At 40.8% G+C, this 23,661-nt stretch overlaps 1 protein-coding gene across 1 annotated transcript; it reads right to left on the bottom strand.

The window, feature by feature from the left end:
- Positions 1 to 4,860: 4,860 nt before the first annotated feature.
- Positions 4,861 to 17,325, bottom strand: LOC307243112 (myosin heavy chain, fast skeletal muscle-like). Its single transcript, XM_080017764.1, has 41 exons — positions 17,298 to 17,325; positions 16,896 to 16,942; positions 16,567 to 16,785; positions 16,339 to 16,482; positions 16,083 to 16,239; positions 15,965 to 15,992; positions 15,771 to 15,885; positions 15,131 to 15,223; positions 14,967 to 15,030; positions 14,783 to 14,881; positions 14,096 to 14,199; positions 13,860 to 13,998; positions 13,618 to 13,736; positions 13,196 to 13,345; positions 12,737 to 12,907; positions 12,345 to 12,648; positions 12,011 to 12,075; positions 11,824 to 11,911; positions 11,578 to 11,695; positions 11,373 to 11,496; positions 11,134 to 11,270; positions 10,792 to 11,047; positions 10,453 to 10,695; positions 10,192 to 10,368; positions 9,957 to 10,102; positions 9,778 to 9,868; positions 9,252 to 9,641; positions 9,039 to 9,165; positions 8,749 to 8,867; positions 8,385 to 8,581; positions 8,131 to 8,314; positions 7,875 to 8,040; positions 7,597 to 7,721; positions 7,175 to 7,483; positions 6,453 to 6,656; positions 5,978 to 6,103; positions 5,715 to 5,885; positions 5,514 to 5,618; positions 5,305 to 5,400; positions 5,075 to 5,206; positions 4,861 to 4,964 (listed from the first exon to the last, which is right to left on the bottom strand). The coding sequence occupies exons 3-41, from the start codon at positions 16,771 to 16,773 to the stop codon at positions 4,944 to 4,946; spliced, it is 5,811 nt and encodes a 1,936-aa protein (XP_079873890.1). The 5' UTR covers positions 16,774 to 16,785; positions 16,896 to 16,942; positions 17,298 to 17,325; the 3' UTR covers positions 4,861 to 4,943.
- Positions 17,326 to 23,661: the final 6,336 nt, after the last annotated feature.

The following is a 23,661-nucleotide window of genomic DNA, read 5'->3' as shown; positions in this document are numbered from 1 at the left end:
TATGTAAAGAGTATTTTGGAGGTGATGAGAGTGACGGACAGAGTGATGAGGATCAAGCTGGAAATTGATGGGGTGATAATGAATGTGGTCAGTGCATATGTTCCCCAAGTTGGGTGAGAGGTGGAAGAGAATCAACAATTCTTTAGTGAGTTGGATGTAGTGGTGGAGAGGGTCCCCAAGGGAGAGAGAGTGGTTGTTGGAGCAGCAAAGGGATCAAAGACATAGGTGATGAGAAGGTGATGGGTAGGTATGGTGTCAAGGAGAGGAATGCGGAAAGACAGATGGTGTTGGATTTCGCCAAAAGGATGGAATTGGCTGTTGTGAATATGTATTTCAAGAAGAGTGAGGAACACAGGGTGGCATACAAGAGTGGAGAAAGGTGCACACAGGTGGACTACATCTTATACAGGAGGTGCAATCTGAAAGAGATTAGTGACTGCAAAATGGTGGAAGGGGAATGTGTTGCTAGGCAGCATCGGATGGTGGTCAGGATGACTTCTTAGGCCAAGAAGAGGAAGAGAGTGAAAGAATAGCCAAAGATAAAATGGTGGAAGTTGAAAAAGGAGGAGTGTTGCATGCAATTTAGAGAAGGGGTAAGGCAGGCAATAGGTGGAAATGAACAGTTACCAGATAATTAGGAAACAACTGCAGAAGTGGTGAGGTAGATGGCCAAGAAGGTACTCTGTGTATCATACGGGAAGAGGAAGGAAGACAAGGACTCTTGGTGGTGGAATGAGGAAGTACAGGAGAGCATAGAGCAAAAAAGGTTGGCGAAGGAGAAATGGGATTGTCAGAGAGATGAAAAAAGTAGACAGGAGTACAAGCTGATGAGGCGCAAGGCAAAGAGAGAAGTGGCAAAGGCAAAGGAAAAGGCATATGACGAGTTGTATGAGAGGTTGGACAGTAAGGAAGGAGAAAAGGACTTGTATCGATTGGCAAGACAAAGGGACCAAGCTGGGAAGGATGTACAACAGGTTAGGTGCATTGAAGGATAATGATGAGAATGTGCTGACTAGTGAGGAGAGTGTGTTGAGAAGATGGAAGGAGTACTTTGAGGAGTTGATGAATGAAGAAAAGGAGAGGGAGAGAACAGTGGATGATGTGAGGATAGTGGATCAAGAAGTGCAGAAAATTAGCAAGGATGAGGTGAGAACAGCATTAAAGATGATGACGAGTGGAAAGGCAGTTGGCCCAGATGACATACCTGGGGAAGCATGGAAATTTTTAGGTGAGATGGCAGTGGCGCTCCTAACGAGACTGTTTAACACCATCCTGGAAAGGGAGAGGATGCCGGAGGAGTGGAGAAAAAGTGTACCGGTACCCATCTTCAAGAATAAGGGAGACGTACAGAGCTGTAGTAACTACAGGGGAATAAAGTTGATCAGCCACAGTATGAAGCTATGGGAAAGGGTAGTGGAGGCTAGGATAAGAGGAGAGGTGGGGATCAGCCAGGAAAGAGTACTACAAATGCAATGTTTGCTTTAAGAATTCTGATGGAAAAGTGTAGGGAAGGCCAGAGGCAGTTACACTGCCTCTGGTTGTGAATTTAGAGAAAGCAAATGATAGGGTGCCAAGAGAGGAAGTGTGGTATTGCATGAGGAAGTCGGGGTGGCAGAGAAGTACACAAGAGTGGTACAGGATATGTATGAGGGCAGTCAAACAGTAGTAAGGTGTGGGGTAGGCATGAAAAAGGCATTCAAAGTGGAGGTGGGATTGCATCAATGATCAGCTCTGAGCCCTTTCTTGTTTGCAATGGACAGGTTAACAGATGAAATCAGGAAGGAGTCTCTGTGGACTATGGTGTTCACGGATGACATTGTGATCCGTAGCAAGAGTAGGTAGCAGGTTGAGGAGAGCCTGGAGAAGTGGAGGCATGCATTAGAGACAAGAGGAATGAAAGTCAGCAGGAGTAAGACAGAATACATGTGCCTGAATGGGAGGGAGGGCACGGAAAGCTGAGAATGCAAGGAGTGGAGGTGGAGAATGCGGATGAGTTCAAGTACTTGGGGTCGACCATCCAATGCAGCGGAGATAGTGGGAGAGAGGTGAAGAAGAGAGTATAGTCAGGGTGGAGTGGGTGGAGAAGAGTGTCCGGAGTGATCTGTGACAGAAGTGTTCCAGCAAGAGTGAAGGGGAAGGTCTACAGGATGGTTGTGAGACCGGCTATGTTGTACGATTTAGAGGCGGTGGCACTGACAAAGAGGCAGGTGGCTGAACTGGAGGTGGCAGAGTTGAGGATGTTGAGATATTCATTAGGAGTGACAAGGATGGACAGGATTAAGAATGAGTACATGAGAGGGACAGCTCAGGTTGGACAGTTTGGTGAAAAAGTGAGAGAGGCCAGATTGAGATGGTTTGGACACGTGTGTAGGAGCGATGATGTTAGGCCCACGGCCTCCCAGCGCCACTAGAGGCCGCTCTTGCCCCATCTGCAGCTCCCCCCTTGAGCCCATTGCACACACCTTGGATCAATTACCTGCATCACTCCACACAGTATTTAGTCTCCAGCTTCCCAGTCATTCTTTGCCAGACCCTCTACTAGCTTACCCGAGTTGTACAGCTACTGGCTCCATTCCTAGTTCCAAGTTCCTAGCTCCTGGTGCTTGTTTCAAGTCCCTAGTTTATGTCTCTTTGTTTCATCTTCCCCTTACCTGCTTGTCTCCTCTTGTCGACTCAGTCCGTCCGTCCCTCTCCAGCCAGCCCGGTTTACCTGCTTGTCTCCACTCGTCGACCAAGGCTCTCCGTCCCTCTCCATCCAGCCCGGTTCCCCATCTCTCCACCTGGATCCTGGACCCCTCCTCCCGGTCATCATCATCCCTGCCCAGCCCTGCTCCATCCTTACCTGACCGGGTCTCCCCGGCCAGCTCCACCGTGTGGGCTAATAAACATCCTTCGTCTGCCTCCCGTCTCCCCGTGTCGTGCGTTTGAGTCTCTCCGAGCCCCGGTCTTGACAGATGAGAGTTACATTGGGAGAATGGTGCTGAGGATGGAGCTGCCAGTCAAGAGTAAAAGAGGAATGCCAAAGAGAAGGTTTATGGATGTGGTGAGGGAGGATATTGGAGGCAGATGATCCGCTGTGGCGACCCCTAACATGAGCAGCCGAAAGAAAAAGAAAGATGTACATAGGAAATTGTTGTTTTGTTGAAATGTTCATATATATATAATATAATATATAATTTTCCAGTCAAAAATTTCAGAAGATCAGTCGGAGAAGGCAAACTTAGGGAACAGACATATAATCAGGTTCCCGGAAAACAGGCAGAGAATCAGAGACTTATCACAGTCTTATACTGAAAAAAGTGCTCTCCCTGTCAGTCAAGCACTGTGCTTGACAAACTGCTGCCAGTGCCAGATGTCAATATAAGAAGTAAAAGACAACTCTGTGTGCTCAAGGTGCTCATTTCTGCCGACTGATGCTGCCACATGGACCCTGGATGTACCCATCAGTCAACATTCAAAGTACAGAGATTATTCTGTTGCACTGTAACTACCACTAATCACACAATTTAAATACATCAGTCACAAACAATTGACACTTTGCAATTGTGGCAGGTTCGTAAGACTTGAGATTGACATGCATTCATATGAAGGATCAAACCCATCAAGATCAACCATCTCATCTGCAGATGATACATTCTTTGAATGATGTTTCACATGTTTTATATTTTACAATAGCCTTTTTTTGTATGATACGTAGCTTTTAAAACACATTGCCTTTGGGTTAATGAGTCTCTCAGAGCTTATATGAAGAGACTGTTCTTTCCAAAAATTCCTCTGTCGTATAAAGACCAGATCACATTCCTTCTCCACTCAACTGGGGATGGGGTTGTCTAGTCTAATCTAAAGGTTGCTGGTTCGATCCCAGGCTCCTCCTGCTAGCATGCTGTAGTGTCCTTGAGCAAGACACTTAACCCCTAATTGCTCCTGATGGCTACGTCCGTCGGTGTTTGAATAATTGTAAGTCGCTTTGGATAAAAGCATCTGCTAAATGTAATGTAATAAAAAATAAAAAAAAGTAATTACTCAACCTTGTGTGGAGATAAGGATAACCCCCAGGGGGCCTAACAGAGCACTGTGGTTTGTTTAATAGCACAGTAAAATTGTATCTGTGACCAGCGTTTGACTGTTAAATCACTGTATGAGGTTAACACCCGCGGATATGATTGAGGTGGCATAGACCTGTAAATGACAAGCTGAACAATGGTACACACAACATCTCATCGGTATAAAGACCTCTTCAACAGAAGCAGAGGCAGACTTGCATCACTGCTTTGAAGCAGCTCTGTATCTTTCTCTTTATTTTGCAGAATAAATATCTTTAATACTCTCAGTTTATTTTCCTATAGCAGACAGATTAACCTCACCAGCCACGCAGGAAGGGGGGAAAATACATATTGAAAGGAATATACACATACACTGCTTGAAACCTGACACAACAGATTTATGTACCAGCAATTCTAATCGTGTCTTTCCATGTCTGTTAATCTTCTACGAAATGAAGATGAAATTATAATATTTGAAATATATTATAAAATACTGTTTATACTGTATAATATGTGAAAAAAGGGTGAAGGCTCCAACTCTTCTGACTCGTTACACAAACTGAATCAAGCTAAACGAAAAGTCCACAAATTGAACAAATCTCTTACTGAGTCACTTGTTAACAACAACAATTCTCTTGGGCAAAATATTGTCATAAAAAGTTGAATATTTCGTAAACCGTTGGCCGAAAATTTCCATAAAGTAATAGCACATCATCTCGGATCTAGTAGTAGGGTAGGGTAACACATGGATCCTAACTTTGACAAGGCAAAGAGTGATCGTTTTTCTTTGACACATGAATGAAAGAAGGAGTATCCATTCAAATTTGGGGTATCATTTATTAAATGTTATTCACTGGTTTATCATATTTTATGACTGTGAGATGATTTGAACCAGCAAACTTATTCAGCAGCTTCCTTCCCCTGTAAAAACAAACAAACCAGAAATACACTTTACTGCAATGAAATTATAAATTTAATTGTAAGTTAATGTTTGGGGAAAAAGGAAGTACAAATCAAAAACATGCATTTACCTTTCCAGAGTCACGGCTCTTAGCCCTCAACTTGTTGACCTGAGATTCTGCAATATCAGCACGTTCCTCAGCCTCCTCCAGTTCATGTTGAACCTTCCTGTTCTTGGACAGATAAGAGTTGGCCTGTTCCTCCTGTAATAAGTTGTATTAAAAAAAGGTGAGACAAAAAAATCAACTACTAACAATAACAATTAACATTTAAAAAAGTCTTTAATAGCATTTAAACGTACCGCTTCCTCAGCCTGCCTCTTGTAGGACTTGACCTTCAGCTGCAGCTTGTCTACCAGATCCTGCAGCCTGGCGCTGTTCTTCTTATCCTCTTCAGTCTAGTGGGATATCGAATCACAATTTAAATGGAACTTTCAAAAGCAGACTTTAACATTTTAAAAATGAGAAAGTTAAAGTAAATACCATATATAATAAATGTGTTGCACTCTACCTGGTAGGTGAGTTCCTTGACCCTCCTCTCATATTTGCGGACACCTTTAATAGCATCTACTCCACGTCTCTGTTCAGCCTCAACTTCTGTCTCCAGCTCACGGACCTTCAGAACAAAACCATGAATTAAGATATCCAATCAAATCATTTACATCATCTAAAGCAAACAGAGTATACTAAGAGGACAGGTCCATTAATTTACCCTGGACTCCAGTTTCTGGAGCTGCTTCTTGCCTCCCTTCATGGCCAGGTTCTCAGCCTCATCCAGACGATGCTGAAGGTCCTTCACTGTGACCTCCAGGTTCTTCTTCATCCTCTCCAGATGAGAACTAGTATCCTGCTCTTTCTTCAGTTCCTCCGCCATCATGGCAGCCTACAAATTATGACACAAAATAGTAATTATAAATATGACAAAATTGGGGGTTCTATTGACATGAAGTAGATATGGAATGAATTTAGACATACATCAGTGATAGCCTTCTTGGCCTTCTCCTCTGCATTCCTGGCTTCCTGAACAGTGTCATCCACTTCACCCTGGACTTGGACCAGGTCAGACTCAAGCTTCTTCTTTGTGTTCAGAAGGCTGGTGTTCTAAAAGAAAGGTTTGTTTCAGACATTTAGAGGATCATATGTGTGTGTTATTGCAAAATAAATAGACTGGAAAATTACTGAGAATAAAACCGCTATGCACTGAGCTGTCTACCCCATGAGCATCTACAGTATTTTCTCTTCACTGTCTAAGATACTTTCATAAAAATAAAAAATAAAACTCTCTTTAACTACACTAGTACTACTAGTTTCTAAAGAATGTTTAGATGGCCGTGACTCTGACATACAGTTGGTTTGAGACTGGGACAAATTTGCATATTGTAAGTCACTTTGGACAGAAGCATCTGCTAAATGATATAATGGAATGTAATGAAAAACTTTATTCGTATACCTGAGAGTGCAGCAGTCCAACACGTTCACTAGCATCCACCAGCTCCTGCTCAGCCACTTTGCGGCCTCTCTCTGTCTGTTCCAGAGCTACTCTCAGCTCCTCAATTTCAGCCACCATGAGACCGTTCCTGCGCTCCACCATGGCAGCCTGTTCCTTGAGGTCTTCCTGGGCTCTGAGGGCGTCGTCAAGGTGCAGTTGGGCATCCTGAGGTCGAGATTGTGAAAGGTAAATACAGGACATATACACAGTTTGTATATATTCACAGTACTGTGCAAAAGATTTAGGCACTTGTGAAAAATTGCTGTAAATTGAGGATTCAAAAATAATGCCATGAATAGTTTTTATTTAAATCAGTTAATGACATAGAAAGTGCGGAAGTTAAAGAAAAATCGAATCAATATTGGTGTGACCACCCTTGCCTTTAAAACAGCACCTATTCTCATAGGTACACTTGCCCAAAGTTTTTAAGGTACTCGGCAGGTAGGTGGTTTCATGCTCTCTGAGAACTTGCCACAGTTCTTCCAGACTGACTGGATGATGTTGAGATCAGGGCTCTGTTGGAGCCATACCATCTGATGGAGGACGCCTTGTTGTTCTTTTCGCTGTAGATAGTTCTTTTTGACTGGATGTATGTTTGGGGTCGTTGTCATGCTACAGACTAAAGTGCCTAAAGCCTTTGCACAGTACTGTATATTGGTGTATGTAGCTACTTAGTGCCATACCTTGAGTTGTCCCTGGATATTCCTCAGCTGCTTCTGGGCTTCAGCAGCCTGGCGGTTGGAATGACTCAGCTGAATCTCCATCTCATTCAAGTCTCCCTCCATCTTCTTCTTGATTCTCAGGGCATCATTCCTGCTCCTGACCTCAGAGTCCAGAGTGGTCTGCATGGAGTCAATCACCCTCTGGCTGTTCCTCTTGATCTGCTCCATCTCCTCATCCTTCTCAGCCAGCTTCCTGTCCACCTCACCCTTAATCTGGTTGAGCTCCAACTGGACACGCAGAATCTTGGACTCTTCATGTTCCAGAGTTCCCTAACATTTTGTGCAAAATGTATATTTTAATGGTATGTAATATTAAAACTGAAATACTTATAGTTCATGCATGAAATTGCCATGTATATATTAGCTTTCTAATCTTTTTTCACCTCAGCTTCCTCAAGTGCACTCTGGATCTCAGTCTTCTCTGTCTCCACCTGCTTCTTGGACTTCTCCAGCTCATGGATGCTCTTTCCAGTCTCACCAATCTGTTCAGTCAGGTCGGAGATCTCCTCTGCATTGAGGGTTGAACATTACAAATCACATATGCCAGTCAGTAAACTTTGTTTATTGACAGTTTGCCTGATAACCAATATCAATTTTAAATTATCAATACATTTGTGTCTTTAAAATGTCATTGTTCAAAGGGCATCTTATTAGAACTCACGTTGCAGGTTCTTGTTTTCACGTTTCATGGTCTCCAGATGATCCAGAGCTTCTTCATAGGAGTTCTTCATTTTGAACAGCTCAGTGCTGAGAGAACGAGCCTCTTTCTGAGCTCCCTCAAGCTCTGCCTGACCCTCCTCATATTTCTGCTTCCACTCTGCAAGAACCTGTAGAAAAATGTTTTTTTACAATATGAATATATTATGATCGCCACTTTTTAGAATGTTTGCTATATGTCATGATCAATATCAACACACTTTGTCAAAGTTCCTCTGCTTCTTGTCAAGGTTGGCAGCCAGTCCGTTCGCTCTCTCCACATCAATCATGAGGTCCTCAACCTCACCCAGGAGTCTCTGTTTGGTCTTCTCCAGAGAGGCACATTTGGAATTCACAGCCTCAATCTGCTCCTCAGCCTCCTGAAGGCGCTGGGCAAGCTTTTTCCTGTTAATGATTGCAAAGTTTAAGTATTGTACTTTGAAAACAAATCCTATGCTCTTAGAAAGAAGCTTACTTGGCCTCCTCGAGCTCCTCTGTGCGCTGGATAGCATCAGTTTCATACTTGCTCCTCCACTGAGATACCTCACTGTTGGCCTTAGACATTCCCCGCTGCAGTTCAGCCTTGGCCTCCTGCTCCTCCTCAAACTGCTCCCTCAGGAGATCACAGTCATGGCGGGCTGATTGCACACCATGAGCAAGGGCATTCTTGGCCTAAGAGACGCCCAGAGAAAGTTGTTTTAAAGAGAGATTTAACAAATTGAAATGATCTATGACCATCTTTCTCTCTGTAAACGCAGACACACAAAAAATGTATAATAAATATTTCTTTTTTATGAGCAATTGAATAGGAAAACACCATTTTTTAACCTCTTCCTTACCTTGACTTCTTCCTCAATCTGTCTCTTAAATTCTTCAATCTGCTGTGTGAAGGCCTGCTTTCCTCTGGTCAGCTGGGACACAAGAGCTTCTTTCTCCTCAAGTTGACGAATATACTCACCTAAAGGATTGTTTTAGAATTTTCAATAACTTTGGTTGAAAAAGAACAACTAAAGGGATAATCCACGTTCTCATTAATATACAAACAACTATATTCAAAATACAGTTTTATATAAACTGGAATTGCACTTTTTTTTGTTTGAGATAGAAGCTAAAAAGTATAAAGACTTGCCATTTTCAGTCAACAATCTTGCTCTCTGACCACTGATGTCATTTATCTGGCGAACATTCTCGTCATTCTTAGCCTTGAGTTCACCAAGCTGGTCCTCAAGGGTGCGGCACATCTTCTCAAGATTTCCCTGTTGATTTGTGTTTAATTACTTATATGTTTTTTTGCATGAGAATATTCACTACATATAATTAGCTTTAAATGTAATGGCTCTACCTTGGCCTTGGCAACTGCCTCCATGTTGCTTGAGAGGTCATCGATCTCCATCTTGTATTCACTCTTCTCCTTTTCAAGCTTCTGCTTGACACGCTGGAGGTTGTCGATCTGTTCTCCCAGCTCTGCAACACTGTCAGCCTGCTTCTTACGGAGAGCAGAAGCAGTGGATTCATGCTGCAGGGTGGACTCCTCAAGGTCACGACGCAACTTCTGGAACTCAGCCTCACGCTTCTTGTTCATCTCAATCTGAGCAGCAGTGGCTCCTCCAGCCTCCTCAAGCCTCTCACTGATCTCTTCAAGTTCCCTGGAGAGGTCAGCTCTCTGCTTCTCAACCTTGGCACGAGCAGCACGCTCAGCCTCAATCTCTTCCTCCAGTTCCTCAATACGAGCCTTTGTAAAATATAATATTCATGAGATTCATATATATATATATATATATATATATATATATATATATATATAACTATTAAATGATCTGTGTTCATGATAATCACTTCTATGGTATTTTAGAGCAAGCATTACACACCTGGAGCTCTTTGATTTTCTTCTGCAGCTGAGCACCCAAGGATTGTTCATCTTCAATCTTACTCAACAGCTGGCTTGTCTCAAAGTCCTTCCTGATGATTGAATTACGGAATAACATTTAATAATAATTCATATCTGATATTTTACTCACGAAAGAGAATTTCCTTAGTTTTACATTACTTCTTGATTTTTTCATCGGACTGCTGCTTGTCATTCTCCAGGTCCATGATGGATTCCTGAGCCAGTTTCAGATCACCCTCAAGCTTCCTCTTGGCTCTCTCAAGGTCCATACGGAGCTTTTTCTCTTGCTCCAGAGAACCTTCAAGCTGCATTTTCAAAATTTTGCTTGTAATTATATGATGCATATAATTCCATAAATGGACATTTTTTGACATGATAGATTTGTTGAACTCACATCATCCACTTGCTGCTCCAGCTTGGTCTTGGCCTTGGTCAGAGTGTTAACTTTGTCTTCCTCTGCCTGCAGGTCATCAAGAGTCTGCTGATGGGCCTCTTGGAGGGCCTTCTTCTCCTTTGTCAGCTTAGCAATGCTCTCATCCTGAGAGGCCATCTCCTCAGTCAGGTTCTTTACCTAAATGTCCAAATAAAAGATGTTTTATGATTGTTTGATTGTTCCACCATTATGTGATAATGATGACATTGACACTTAATTTACCTTGTTCTCAGTGGCATGTTTCTCCTTCTCCACTTTGGCCAGGGTAAGCTCCAGGTCATCAATGTCCTTCTTGAGCTCAGAGCATTCATCCTCTAGTTTCCTCTTCTTTGCAGTCAGCTCAGCATTGATTTCCTCCTCATCCTCCAGCCTTTCAGTTGTCTCTTTGAGTTTGGCCTCCATCTGGATCTTACTCTTGATGAGTCCCTCACATCTCTCCTCAGCATCTGACAGATTCTCTGATTCCTGGTTTATGTTTTAAATTGCAGGAGAATGTCAATGTTTCTTTGCTCTGGTTTATTTGCTTTGTACCTCAAAGTTCTTTTGTTTTTATTTACTTACAGATGCCACTTGGAGCTGCAGATCATTCTTCTCCTGCAGAAGAGAAACCATCTTTTCCTCCAGTTCCTTCTTCTTGGCGAGGGCAGCAGCCAGGTCTGATTTCATCTTGTCATAGTTGTCCTTCATCTGGGCCAGCTCCTTCTCAGTCTCAGCACTCTTCAGAAGAGGCTTGATCTTGTAGTACACCTTCATCCATGGCCAGTGTTTGACATTCATGAATGAGCGAACATTGTACTGGATGGTGAAAATTGCTTCCCTATGAAAGAAAACATTTGAAATAAATCAGTAACTTTTGCATCACTTAACATTTGGTTCGTTTAGATTTAATTGTAATAAATTTACCTCCTCTCCATCATCTTCACAAACTCCTTCCTCATGACATAGCCACGGCAGAGAGCCTGAGTCATTGTTACCAGAGAAGCGAGCTTCTCATCTCGCATCTCCTCAAGCAGACCCAGCAGACCAGCTTTGAAGAACACCTGAAAATGCCCAAAGAAATCATGGTACTTTTGTTTGTAACATAGATACAATTAATATCCAGCAATATCATGAGTACAACATATGTGCTTGGATTTGTTTACCTTGGTGTGTCCAAATTTGTACTCATCATGAGGCACATCAATTGATCCAAGCAGTTTCTCAGCAGCCTTCTTGTTGTCAATGAACTGGCCCTCAGGGATGACGCTGGCATTCAGTACTTTGTACCTTTAATGAGGAAATCTGCAGAATTAATAACCTAATTTTCAAAATTATGAACGCAAAGTTCTGTGGTAATTTTTTTCACACCTCTGCTTGAAGTCACCATAGAGGATTCTGCTGGGGAAACCCTTTCTGCAGATTCTGATACCCTCCAGTACGCCATTACACCTCAGCTGGTGGATAACAAGGAAGTTCTCCATCAGACCTGTGAAGAGATACATGTAAGAAATGATGTAATTATTATTATTTTCTTCATCATTTATGACATCTAAGTAATATGAAATCAACAACGCCCATCTTCAGTCAGCTCTATATTATATGTTTTCACTGGACCTGGAGTCTTGGACTCATTGGGAATCAGGCAACGCACAAAGTGAGGATGAGTACTCCTTAAGTTGGTCATCAGCTTGCCCAAGTTCTCCTATTGGTACATAATGAAAAAAAACCACATGTTTCTTTTAGCAGCGATATAGAATAATTACATTTCACAAAAGTATTGTGTATGATACTTTGGTCTTACCCTGAATTGTGATGACACAGTCTGCATGGAACCACCCTTCTTCTTGCCTCCTTTCTTGCCAGCCTCTGTTTGTAAAATGTTATTTTTCTCATGGTTAAAACATTTGTTTTGAAGACATTAATGGAAAATCAGGTTAGACAAAATAACTACTTCACAGATCATTGCCATTAGTTAAATGTATTTCAAAGTTGATATTTTGCTTTCAGTATGTTGTATTCTTATCAGCTTTCAATACAAAATATATTTTAAGATTATTAAAATGACCGATAAAAATACTTCTACCTCGTATATAGAGTAATGATTTTCTGAGTTAAACTTTAAATTTGTGTCATACCCTCAGGAGGTGCAGCTGGATAGAGAACAGGCAGTAGCTTAACTGAAGACTTCTGGTACAGCTGTACAACAGAGTCATTCAGGGGATCCTTGTTCTTGTCCAGCCAACCCGAAATGTTATAGTCCACAGTTCCAGCATAGTGCACCAGGGAGAAGTGGGCCTCAGCTTTGCCCTTGGCAGGCTTGGGCTTCTCAAAGGCTTTGGTTTTACCAAGATGTTGGTCATACAGCTTGTTCTTGAAGGTAGTGTCTGAAGCCTTGGGGAACATGCACTCCTCTTCAAGGATGGAGAAGATGCCCATTGGCTTCATAAGAAAATTAATTGGAAAACATTATTGGGGTAATCTCTTCAAATAAACAGTGATTACTGGTGTAAGGTGACAATCTATGTACCTTCTCAATAAGCTCAATACAGGCAGCCAAGTCCATGCCAAAGTCAATGAACTCCCAGATGATGCCCTCCTTCTTGTACTCCTCTTGCTCCAGGACAAACATGTGGTGGTTGAAGAACTGTTGCAGTTTCTCATTGGTGAAGTTAATGCACAGCTGCTCCATGCTGTTGAACTGTTAGGAAGGAAGCATTAGAAGATTTTCTTGAATTCAATGACAAAATAAAATATCCGCAAAATCAGAAAATAATATATTGCTGTTGAGATTCAATCCAAATTAGAATAATTAAAAAAAAAACTAAAAGAAAGAAAGGACCTTCATCGAGTATCCCTGAATGAATAATAAATAACATGCCACTAAAATAAATGATTGAGCAATGAGTGTTCATTATGCAGATACACTTTCCATCATATCTGTCCAGAAATTATTTTTATCAACAAAATGCATAATTTACAAACTTACATCAAAGATTTCAAAACCGGCAATGTCCAGCACACCAATGTAGAACTGCCTCGCCTGCTTGGTGTCCAACATCTGGTTGATACGGATGACCATCCACAAGAACATCCTCTCATAGATGGACTTAGCCAGGGCATAAACTGAGTTATAGACCTAAGAAAAATATGTGCATGAGAAAATATTGTTAGAATCTTTGTAAGTTATTTCATTTTGTATCTTTCAATCTATGTAATGAGAGGAGTCTATTTGAATTAAATGATATTTCAATCATATATTAAAATCCAATAATAACTAACGATCTCAATTTATTGTCAGTTATGGAGCTAGATCAACATTTTAATAAAGCCGGTTGGTTATTAGTAAAAAAAAAATCTGTCTATGCTTTAATTAATTACTTCCTTAAAATCAAAATGTTTTCTACTTACCTGTGGTACAGTCTGTCCCTTGGTGACATACTCATTTCCGACCTTCACTCTTGGGTAGCAAAGAGCCTTCAGCATGTCAGCTGAGTTCAGGCCCAGCAGGTAGGAAATCTTGTCAGCATCTGACAAAGTAATTCGAAAAATATTTAACACATTTGGAAAGCCTCTGTGGAAACCTCTATGTATACACTTGCATGCTAAATCAAACCAATCTCATGCACGGTTTGGAAATACATAAAACTCACCCTCGTTGCCCTCTGGTTCAGCCTGCTCCTCACGCTGCTTCTGCTTGAACTTCATGTTACAGTGGTGAAGCACAGCACCTGTAAACTTATAGATGCCCATCTTCTCTTCATTGCTGAAGCCCAAAATGTCAATGGCAGTCTGTATGGAAAGATTTGCACATCATATTTACGATAAAAAATTCAAATACTGTGATAGCTTAAGAAATGTCTGAAAAGAAAGAATAAGAATGACTTACATCAGTAGCATCCAGCTCCTCTTTGTCATCAATACTGGCCACAGTGATCTGACCCTGACTGCACATGGGGAAGTCGTAGGGGTTGGTGGTGATGAGAGTCATTTCTGAGGATTAAACACATTAACATGTATGGATTTTGTGAATGCAGATGTTAAGTCAATGTTTAGACATTTTCTTCAGAAATCCCCCTTATTTACAGCAATTTGCTCAAGGGACAAACAAAAGGGCAAAAATCCCCGTTCAAGGGCCTTCATTTACAGGTCATTGTTGAAATAAGGCTTGTTTGTTTCCATTTTTAATCAACCTGCGAAATTTATATTATGGATACAATTGGGAGGTTTATTATCCCAGACTATAATAATAATAATAATAATAATGATAATAATAATAATAATAATAATAATAATAATAATAATAATAGCAAATTTTATATACCACCTTTAAAAACACAGTTTACAAAGTGCTTTGACATACAAAAATGCAGAGTTCTCAGATCTTAACTTTAAAATGTAAAACAAAATTAATAAACAGGAATTAAACTCATTCATTTAATTTCAAAAGCTGATAATGAGGATAAAAAGCCGATAAAAGATAAAACAGATGATAAAAAGAAAAATGAAAAGTGGTAAAAAATTAAAAGAGTACCTTCCACTACAGTAAGACACAGTCATCAGATATTCATCTCACCAATAATCTCAGGTTTGTGGTTGGTCATCATCTGGTAGAAGATGTGGTAGCCTCTCTCATCAGGAAGCTGGAAGGACACTCTGGACTTCTCCAGCAGATCTGTAAGAATGGGTCGTGGTCAATTCAAATCTATTTCACTCACCATCAGGATTAAATTGATTCATGGTTAGAACTGGATACTTACATGTCTCAATATCAGCACTAGACAGTTTACCAGTTGTGCCGAAATGGATTCTGATGAATTTACCCTGTTTTGCGGAATAAACAATTTTGTCTCATATTTTATCCAAAGAGTTATTACATCATCTCGGATTACTAACAGATACAGGGAAATAATTTCACACTTACAAAGCGAGATGAGTTGTCATTCCTCACAGTCTTGGCATTACCGTAGGCCTCCAGCAGGGGATTGGCCGCAATAATCTGATCCTCCAGTGAACCCTATAATTTAAAAAATCAACACTGCTGAAAACAAATTATGTTTATTTTTGTCAAAATTAATTATAACTATTTTGGCCTTGAAAGAAGTTTCAACTCAAAGAATTATGTTTTGTGACTATGACTATCTCACACCACCACCGATGTGTATGTTCATCTGGCATTAGGCTGGATCATAAGTGGTTGTATGTGATGCATTATACTACAGTATGTATCTTATTAAGATTCATTGTGAATTTTCCTTAATAATCTTTTTGTATGCTGCCCATCCTTTAGCCACAACCATGGGAATGTCCATCTTTCTATAACCTCCTGAAAATTTCCTGCATTTTCTTCCATAAAGAAGGTTTTGTGACATCTGTTCTTCTCAGGCAGGGTTAAGTGTTGGGGATGTCAACTAATTTCCCTCTACATAATGTGGGCTGGTAAAGCAATTTAAATAAAATAAAATTATGTATGTCAAATATTTTAAGTAAGACTATAAAGTAAATTTGATGGTTTTTAGAATATTATCCTTTTACAGATTACTATTAAGATTGCGATACTGTACCTGCATCTTTCCAGGTGCTTGTTCCTTCTTCTTCTCTCCTCCTGCCACAGAGATTGTTGCAAAGTACTGGATGACACGCTTGGTATTCACAGTCTTTCCAGCACCGGATTCTCCACTAGTTGAAGAGAGATTCATTTATAGACTTTTTTTTCATTGCTAAGTGTTTTATTTATATGATTCCAATACATACTTACGTGATCAAGACTGACTGGTTCTCTCTGTCTGTAAAACAAAATCCAATTAATATTTTCTGTTATATACAATGTGTTTGGTTTAATTGATCATTTGTATTTATTCTTATCATGCGCGTACCAACAAGCATGTTCTGAAAGGCGTTGTCAGAGACAGAGAAGATGTGGGGTGGAGCCTCCATACGCTTCTTGCCTCTGTAGGCATTCACAACTGCTTGATCGTACACTGGGAGCCACTTGTAGGGGTTCACAGTGGCACAGAACAGGCCAGAGTAGGTCTGAAAAGGATGAGATCCAATAGAGCATTTCAACTCTTCTGTTAATGCTGTATTTAAATACTATTCCACATGAATCAGTAGGAAGGTAGACTTTCTTACGTAGATCATCCATGCTGCATAACGCTCTTTGAGGTTATACAGCACAGAGGCTTCATTGAGATGGGTCATCATGGCCATGTCCTCAATTTTGTCGTACTTTGGAGGATTCATGGGGGTAACATCGTCCTCCTTGACTGTTCTTTCCTGAAAATGGAAACACATAGTTGTAAACAGTAAAACCAGTTGTCAAATCTTTTATTTTTTATCCTTTAATGCACTACAGCCTACCTCCTTTGTATCAAGCACTGTCACAGTGACTTTGCCACTATCTTTCTTTGTGATAGTACATTTGAGATACAGCTCCTTAGCATCAGCCACATATGCAGCACTTTTGGCATCAAATGGTCTGGTTTGAGCCTCGATCCTCTCCTTCTCTGGCTTACGGAGGTAAATGGCAGCTTTGCCATAAATGGCCATCTCCGCGTCCGTACTCATGATGGCAGCTTACTGTCACAGGGAAATAGAAATACACCTGATAACATTATTGTTCTGCTTATTAAGATATCTTAGAGCATGCAAAACTTGTTTCTTCTCCAATTTAATAATCCGAAGCTCACCTTTTTCTCCTACCCAGTCAAAGAGAAACTTTCCACAAGTCTTACCCCTGAAGGAAAAGTATTTGTAAAGGAATATTTTTAGTGACAATGAATTGTTAGTTATGATGTAACTCATATATAGTGTAGCGTTTATACATTACATACAACTGAGGATATAGCAGTATAGGATTAGTAGTAGTTAACTCTACTTGTGTAATGGTTACATATTTGTCAACCTAAGCCCAATTCTTGCCTAAAATTTTACATTTATTGCCTGGATCCTTGCTGTTAAAACCTATTAAAATGGCCTAACTTTAATTAATTTCTGTTAACATTCCACTTTCTTTAGAAATTGCAAAAAATAAGAGTTGACAACAAAGAGGCTCAAAGGGAAACATGGAAGCAAGGAAGCATCTGACTTACCCGCAGTCAACTCTCTGAAATCCCCTGCAGTCTCTGCATCTCCGCTTGGACCTTTTTATATAGAGGACATTGTGCAAAGCAGGCACAAATTCAATATGGCCATGTCTTCAAAAGGCTGACATGAATTTTGATCTGCATTGGATATTTCATTGGCACACATGTTGTTGGTAAAAATGCTGTGCCATGCAAGGCTATTAAATTATTTAAACAAGATGACTGGTGATCTTTTTTGTTAAAAATAATAAATAACACAAAAAAGCAAAAACATATATATATATATATATATATATATATATATATATATATATATATATATATATATATATATATATATATATATATATATATATATATGAACTATTGTTCTCTGTTATGTCATGTTGAAATTCAACTAAGATGCTCATATAATTGAAGTTAATTTGTTAATTTAAAAGTTAATAAGCAATCTTAAATATGTTGCCCTAATTAAATAGTACATTTTTTGATTTTACCTATTTTTTTTAAATGTATTCCTTGAGATCTTGTGAACAATATTTTTTTTTTTATTCAAAGCACACTACATGTTACAGTCAATGTTAGTTTCATTCATCAGATTAAAAAAAGTCTATCTATAAATAAATGAGATCAGTGTTTGGTGTTCCAACATTGCAACCATAACTGGCAATGGTCTTTGGGCATGCCTAATGCGTATTAGAGCCTATCAGTGACTAGATATTTCACTCTGGGTATAGTGTTGCATATATTTATAATTGACATGGTTGACTTAGTATGTGATTTCATTTCATCAACTTGTTTTACGTGTGCAAATGTGTTGTATTAGTCACTTCAGCTATTGTACTTCAAAAATAGTAAATACATATAAACTGTATAATATAAAAAAAAAAAAAATCGAATGCAATTCGTATATTTTATTATTATTTTAATTCATACAGGAGAATGACCATATTATTATATTATTAAAAAATATGTATATTTTAAAGCAACACTATTTCACTAGTTTTTTAATCTTAAAACATCACCTTTAAAATAATTTTGATGGTACACTGACTTGTATTTGGGAGAATTGAACATCTTTCATTCCCACCCACCCCCCTGAATGCCTCTTCTTGCACTATGTCACTTCTTATTTGCTCCTTCTTATTAGCTTTTTATTTGTCCTGGTAAAATAAAACAAATAAAAAAAAGATGAAATACAAACTTGCCGGTTCTAATGTCCAGTAATAATGGTCATATAAAATGTAACCCCTCCAATCCCCTCATGGTGAGACTGGCCCGGCACCCGCGGCCCTTACTTACAATGCACCACGGGATTTGTTTCACCCTCTGACTCACACATGTGAGCCGATCTGCCAGGCCGAGCACATCTGGTAGAAGGGGGGCGATCCCCATGCTCTCCGGAGCCGCAGGAAGTGAGGCTCTGGGAGCCGTGGAATGAGTGCTCGCTGGAGCAGCGAGATCCGTGCAAGGGCCGCTGTAACCTAGGGGTACATAATATTGGCGTTTGTAACATAAACTGTTCTTGAAATGTTGCCGATAAGGTCAAATTTGTACGGGAAAATAAATGATTTTCGTACACTGGACCTAGTTTTACGACAGTGGTGTAAAAGTTATATTGCACTCAGAAACTTTGGGGATGCCAAATCCCAAACACCAAAGATTACTTAATGCTACTTTGAAAATGTATCATAAAATGATAAAATCATAAAATTGCGTCTGCACAAAAGTCTGGCCCTAGCATTTTGTACCAGCTTTAGACTGTGGATGAGGCCTGATTGATACTTAATGTCAATGCAAAAAGGCAGGGGCTCTCAAATGTTTTTGGCTGGCTACTGCTAATAAAGAAAGAAAAGAAATATCTTGTGACCCCGTCATTCCGACTTGCAGATGTTCGATCCAACAACACCATAATTAAGAACACGTACAAAACTCTGTGTCTTTGGCCCCCCAAGTGATTCAAATAATAATTTAATTGAACTAAATTGGAATAAAATCATTCCCATTCGTGCTGCATTGGTTCTGATTTGTGGCATAAAAGTTATAATTTGGGATTTTGATATATTAAACATTATATTTCCTAAGCTGTTGTGTGACTTTCCACCCCATCATCATCCATATGACTCAATGGGTGACCTAACGTCCCGATTTGTGGGCGACTGACATGCATTTTGACCAACTGAAGATCGTAAATTGCAATATAATGTATATATTTCTATCATACTGACGTTATTCCCAGCCATGCTGCGCAGAGTCAGCGCAGCAACAGATTTTCTGTGAGCAAAGTGTCTTCTCTTTACCTGCTGTGTTGGACTCTGGGACAGGATTGGGAGTGAGCTTCTATGGTTACACACACACACACACACACACACACACACACACACACACACACACACACACACACACACACACACACACACACACACACACACAGTCTTTCTCTCTGTCCCTCTTACGAAAATGCACTCTACTGAAAAGTTTGTCATTGTGAATCTACTGAATAATTTAACTGGGACAGTTATATCGGAAAAATTATTTTTATTTTGTGAAAAAATATTTATTTAAAAAAACCCCCACATTTTCCTTATTTTTGTGTATGTCCAAAACATAATCTGGCGACCCCCTGGGGGGTTGGGACCCACAGTTTGAGAACCCCTGCTGTAAGGGAATTCATTCAAACCTTGTCACTAATTCACATAATTCAACATAATTTGATCAATTAAACATCAAGGATTATGTAAAAAAAAAAATCTATCACCACAGTTATACTATATATATATATATATATATATATATATATATATATATATATATATATATATATTTTTTTTTTTTTTCATTGTTTCTTTTTCCTGATATACATAGGAAATCAATCCAACCAGTGGGGGTGCACAAGCCAGTGTATCATCAGTGCCAGTGCCAAGCCCAGATGAATAGAGAGGGTTGCGTCAGGAAAGGCATCCGGCATAAAAACAATGGCAAATCAAAAATGAGGACAACAAATCAGATTTCCAAAAAGGATCGGTTGAGCTCAGGGTTAACAACGACCGCCAATGGTGCCGTTTGTCAACAGGGTGCCAGTGGAAATTGTGCGACTGTCAGAAGAAGAAGAGGGGGAAGGCATGACCGGAGACAGCAGGAGAAGAAGAAGGGTAGGAGAGTAGAGTTGAGAGTAGAAACTTTGAATGTATGCACTATGAAGGGTAAAGAGAGAGAGCTGGCTGACATGATGGAGAGATGGAAGGTAGATGTACTATGTGTACAAGAGACCAGGTGGAAGGGGAGTAATGCCAGGAGTATCGGTGCCAGGTACAAACAGTTCTACCATGGAGTGGATGGCAGGAGAAATGCAGTAGGGATAGTCTTGAAGGAAGAATATGTAAAGAGTATTTTGGAGGTGATGAGAGTGTCAGATAGAGTGATGACAATCAAGCTGGAAATTGATGGGGTGATAATGAATGTGGTCAGTGCATATGCTACCCAAGTTGGGTGAGAGATGGAAGAGAAACAACAATTCTTTAGTGAGTTGGATGTAGTGGTGGAGAGGGTCCCCAAGGGAGAGAGAGTGGTTGTTGGAGCAGCAAAGGGATCAAAGACATAGGTGATGAGAAGGTGATGGGTAGGTATGGTGTCAAGTAGAGGAATGCGGAAAGACAGATGGTGTTGGATTTCGCCAAAAGGATGGAATTGGCTGTTGTGAATATGTATTCCAAGAAGAGTGAGGAACACAGGGTGGCATACAAGAGTGGAGGAAGGTGCACACAGGTGGACTACATCTTATACAGGAGGTGCAATCTGAAAGAGACTAGTGACTGTAAAGTGGTCGTAGGGGAATGTGTTGCTAGGCAGCATCGGATGGTGGTCTGTAGGATGACTCTGGAGGCCAAGAAGAGGAAGAGAGTGAGAGAAAAGCCAAAGATAAAATGGTGGAAGTTGAAAAAGGAGGAGGGTTGCATGCAATTTAGGGAAGGGGTAAGGCAGGCAATAGGTGGAAATGAACAGTTACCAGATAATTAGGAAACAACTGCAGAAGTGGTGAGGTAGATGGCCAAGAAGGTACTCTGTGTATCATACGGGAAGAGGAAGGAAGACAATGACTCTTGGTGGTGGAATGAGGAAGTACAGGAGAGCATAGAGCAGAAGAGGTTGGCGAAGAAGAAATGGGATTGTCAGAGAAATGAAGAAAGTAGACAGGAGTACAAGCTGATGAGGCGCAAGGCGAAGAGAGAAGTGGCAAAGGAAAAGGAAAAGGCATACAACGAGTTGTATGAGAGGTTGGACAATAAGGAAGGAGAAAAGGACTTGTATTGATTGGCAAGACAAAGGGACCAAGCTGGGAAGGATGTACAGCAGGTTAGGGTGTTGAAAGATAATGAGGTGTCTGGAAGGTTTGAGGTGAATAGGTCACTGAGCTCCCAAAGCTGAGATATAGTGCGGTAATAATATTAACGTATGTTACAGTAGATTTTTTGCCTCTATGTCATACGGAGAACGAAAACAACAAGGGTCTATTCAGAGGCCCTCTTGGAAAGGGAATTGTGTTGATTCTTCCAGCTTGACCAGAGGAGGAAATGTTTACATTTATGGCAAGACAGAGGCTGAGCGGGCAGCCATGGGTTGGAACCAGATGTAGTATGTTATTTCTGTACAGCTTTAAAAGCGAATGCAGAGCGTCGCTTGGCAGAGAATATATCCGGCTCCTGTTCTTTCCCAGGCCGTCCATGGCAAGTCTGGTTTGCAGCTGATTTGTGTAATAAAACAGCGGTCACTCCTTCTTCATCAACACATCACATTCATCAAGAAACTACAATAATGATGAGTATGTGCTGACTAGTGAGGAGTGTGTGTTGAGAAGATGGAAGGAGTACTTTGAGTAGTTGATGAATGAAGAAAATGAGAGGGAGAGAAGAGTGGATGATGTGGGGATAATGGATCAAGAAGTGCAGAAAATTAGCAAGGATGAGGTGAGAACAGCATTAAAGATGATGACGAGTGGAAAGGCAGTTGGCCCAGATGATATACCTGGGGAAGCATGGAAATGTTTTGGTTAGACGGCAGTGGCGTTCATAACGAGACTGTTTAACACCATCCAGGAAAGGGACAGGATGCCGGAGGAGTGGAGAAAAAGTGTACCGGTACCCATCTTCAAGAATAAGGGAGACGTACAGAGCTGTAGTAACTACAGGGGAATAAAGTTGATCAGCCACAGTATGAAGCTATGGGAAAGGGTAGTGGAGGCTAGGATAAGAGGAGAGGTGGGGATCAGCAAGGAGCAGTATGGTTTCATTCCAGGATAGAGTACTACAGATGCAATGTTTGCTTTAAGAATTCTGATGGAAAAGTACAGGGAAGGCCAGAGGCAGTTGCACTGCGTCTTTGTGAATTTAGAGAAAGCATATGATAGGGTGCCGAGAGAGGAAGTGTGGTATTGCATGAGGAAGTCGGAGTGGCAGAGAAGTACACAAGAGTGGTACAGGATATGTATGAGGGCAGTCAGAAAGTAATAAGGTGTGTGGTAGCTATGACAAAGGCATTTAAAGTGGAGGTGGGATTGCATCAAGGATCAGCTCTGAGCCCTTTCTTGTTTGCAATGGCGATGGACAGGTTAACAGATGAAATTGTGATCTGTAGCAAGAGTAGGGAGCAGGTTGATGAGAGCCTGGAGAAGTGGAGGCATGCATTAGAGACAAGAGGAATGAAAGTCAGCAGGAGTAAGACAGAATGTGTCTGAATGGGAGGGAGGGCAGCGAAAAGCTGAGAATGCCAGGAGTGGAGGTGTAGAAGGGGGATGAGTTCAAGTACTTGGGGTCGACCATCCAATGCAGCGGAGAGTGTGGGAGAGAGGTGAAGAAGAGAGTATAGGCAGGGTGGAGTGGGTGGAGAAGAGTGTTCGGAGTGATCTGTGACAGAAGGGTTCCAGCAAGAGTGAAGGGGATGGTCTACAGGACGGTAGTGAGCCCAGCTATGTTGATTTAGAGGTGCTGGCACTGACAAAAAGCGAGGTGGCTGAACTGGAGGTGGCAGAGTTGAGGATGTTGAGATATTCATTAGGAATGACAAATATGGACAGGTTTAAGAATGAGTACATGAGAGGGACAGCTCAGGTTGGACAGTTTGGTGAAAAAATGAGAGAGGCCAGATTGAGATGGTTTGGACACGTGTGTAGGAGCGATGAGAGTTACATTGGGAGAAGGATGCCGAGGATGGAGCTGCCAGGCAAGAGGAAAAGAGGAAGGCCAAAGAGAAGGTTTATGGATGTGGTGAGGGAGGACATGCAGGTGGTTGGTGTAAGGGAGGAAGATGTGCAGAACAGAAGGTATTTGAGGGAGATGATCAGCTGTGGCGACACCGAACAGGAGCAGCCGAAAGA

This window comes from Zeus faber, assembly GCF_960531495.2.
Source record: "Zeus faber genome assembly, chromosome: 17".
Classification (NCBI taxonomy): Eukaryota; Metazoa; Chordata; class Actinopteri; order Zeiformes; family Zeidae; genus Zeus; species Zeus faber.
This window is presented reverse-complemented; position numbering and strand designations above follow the sequence as displayed.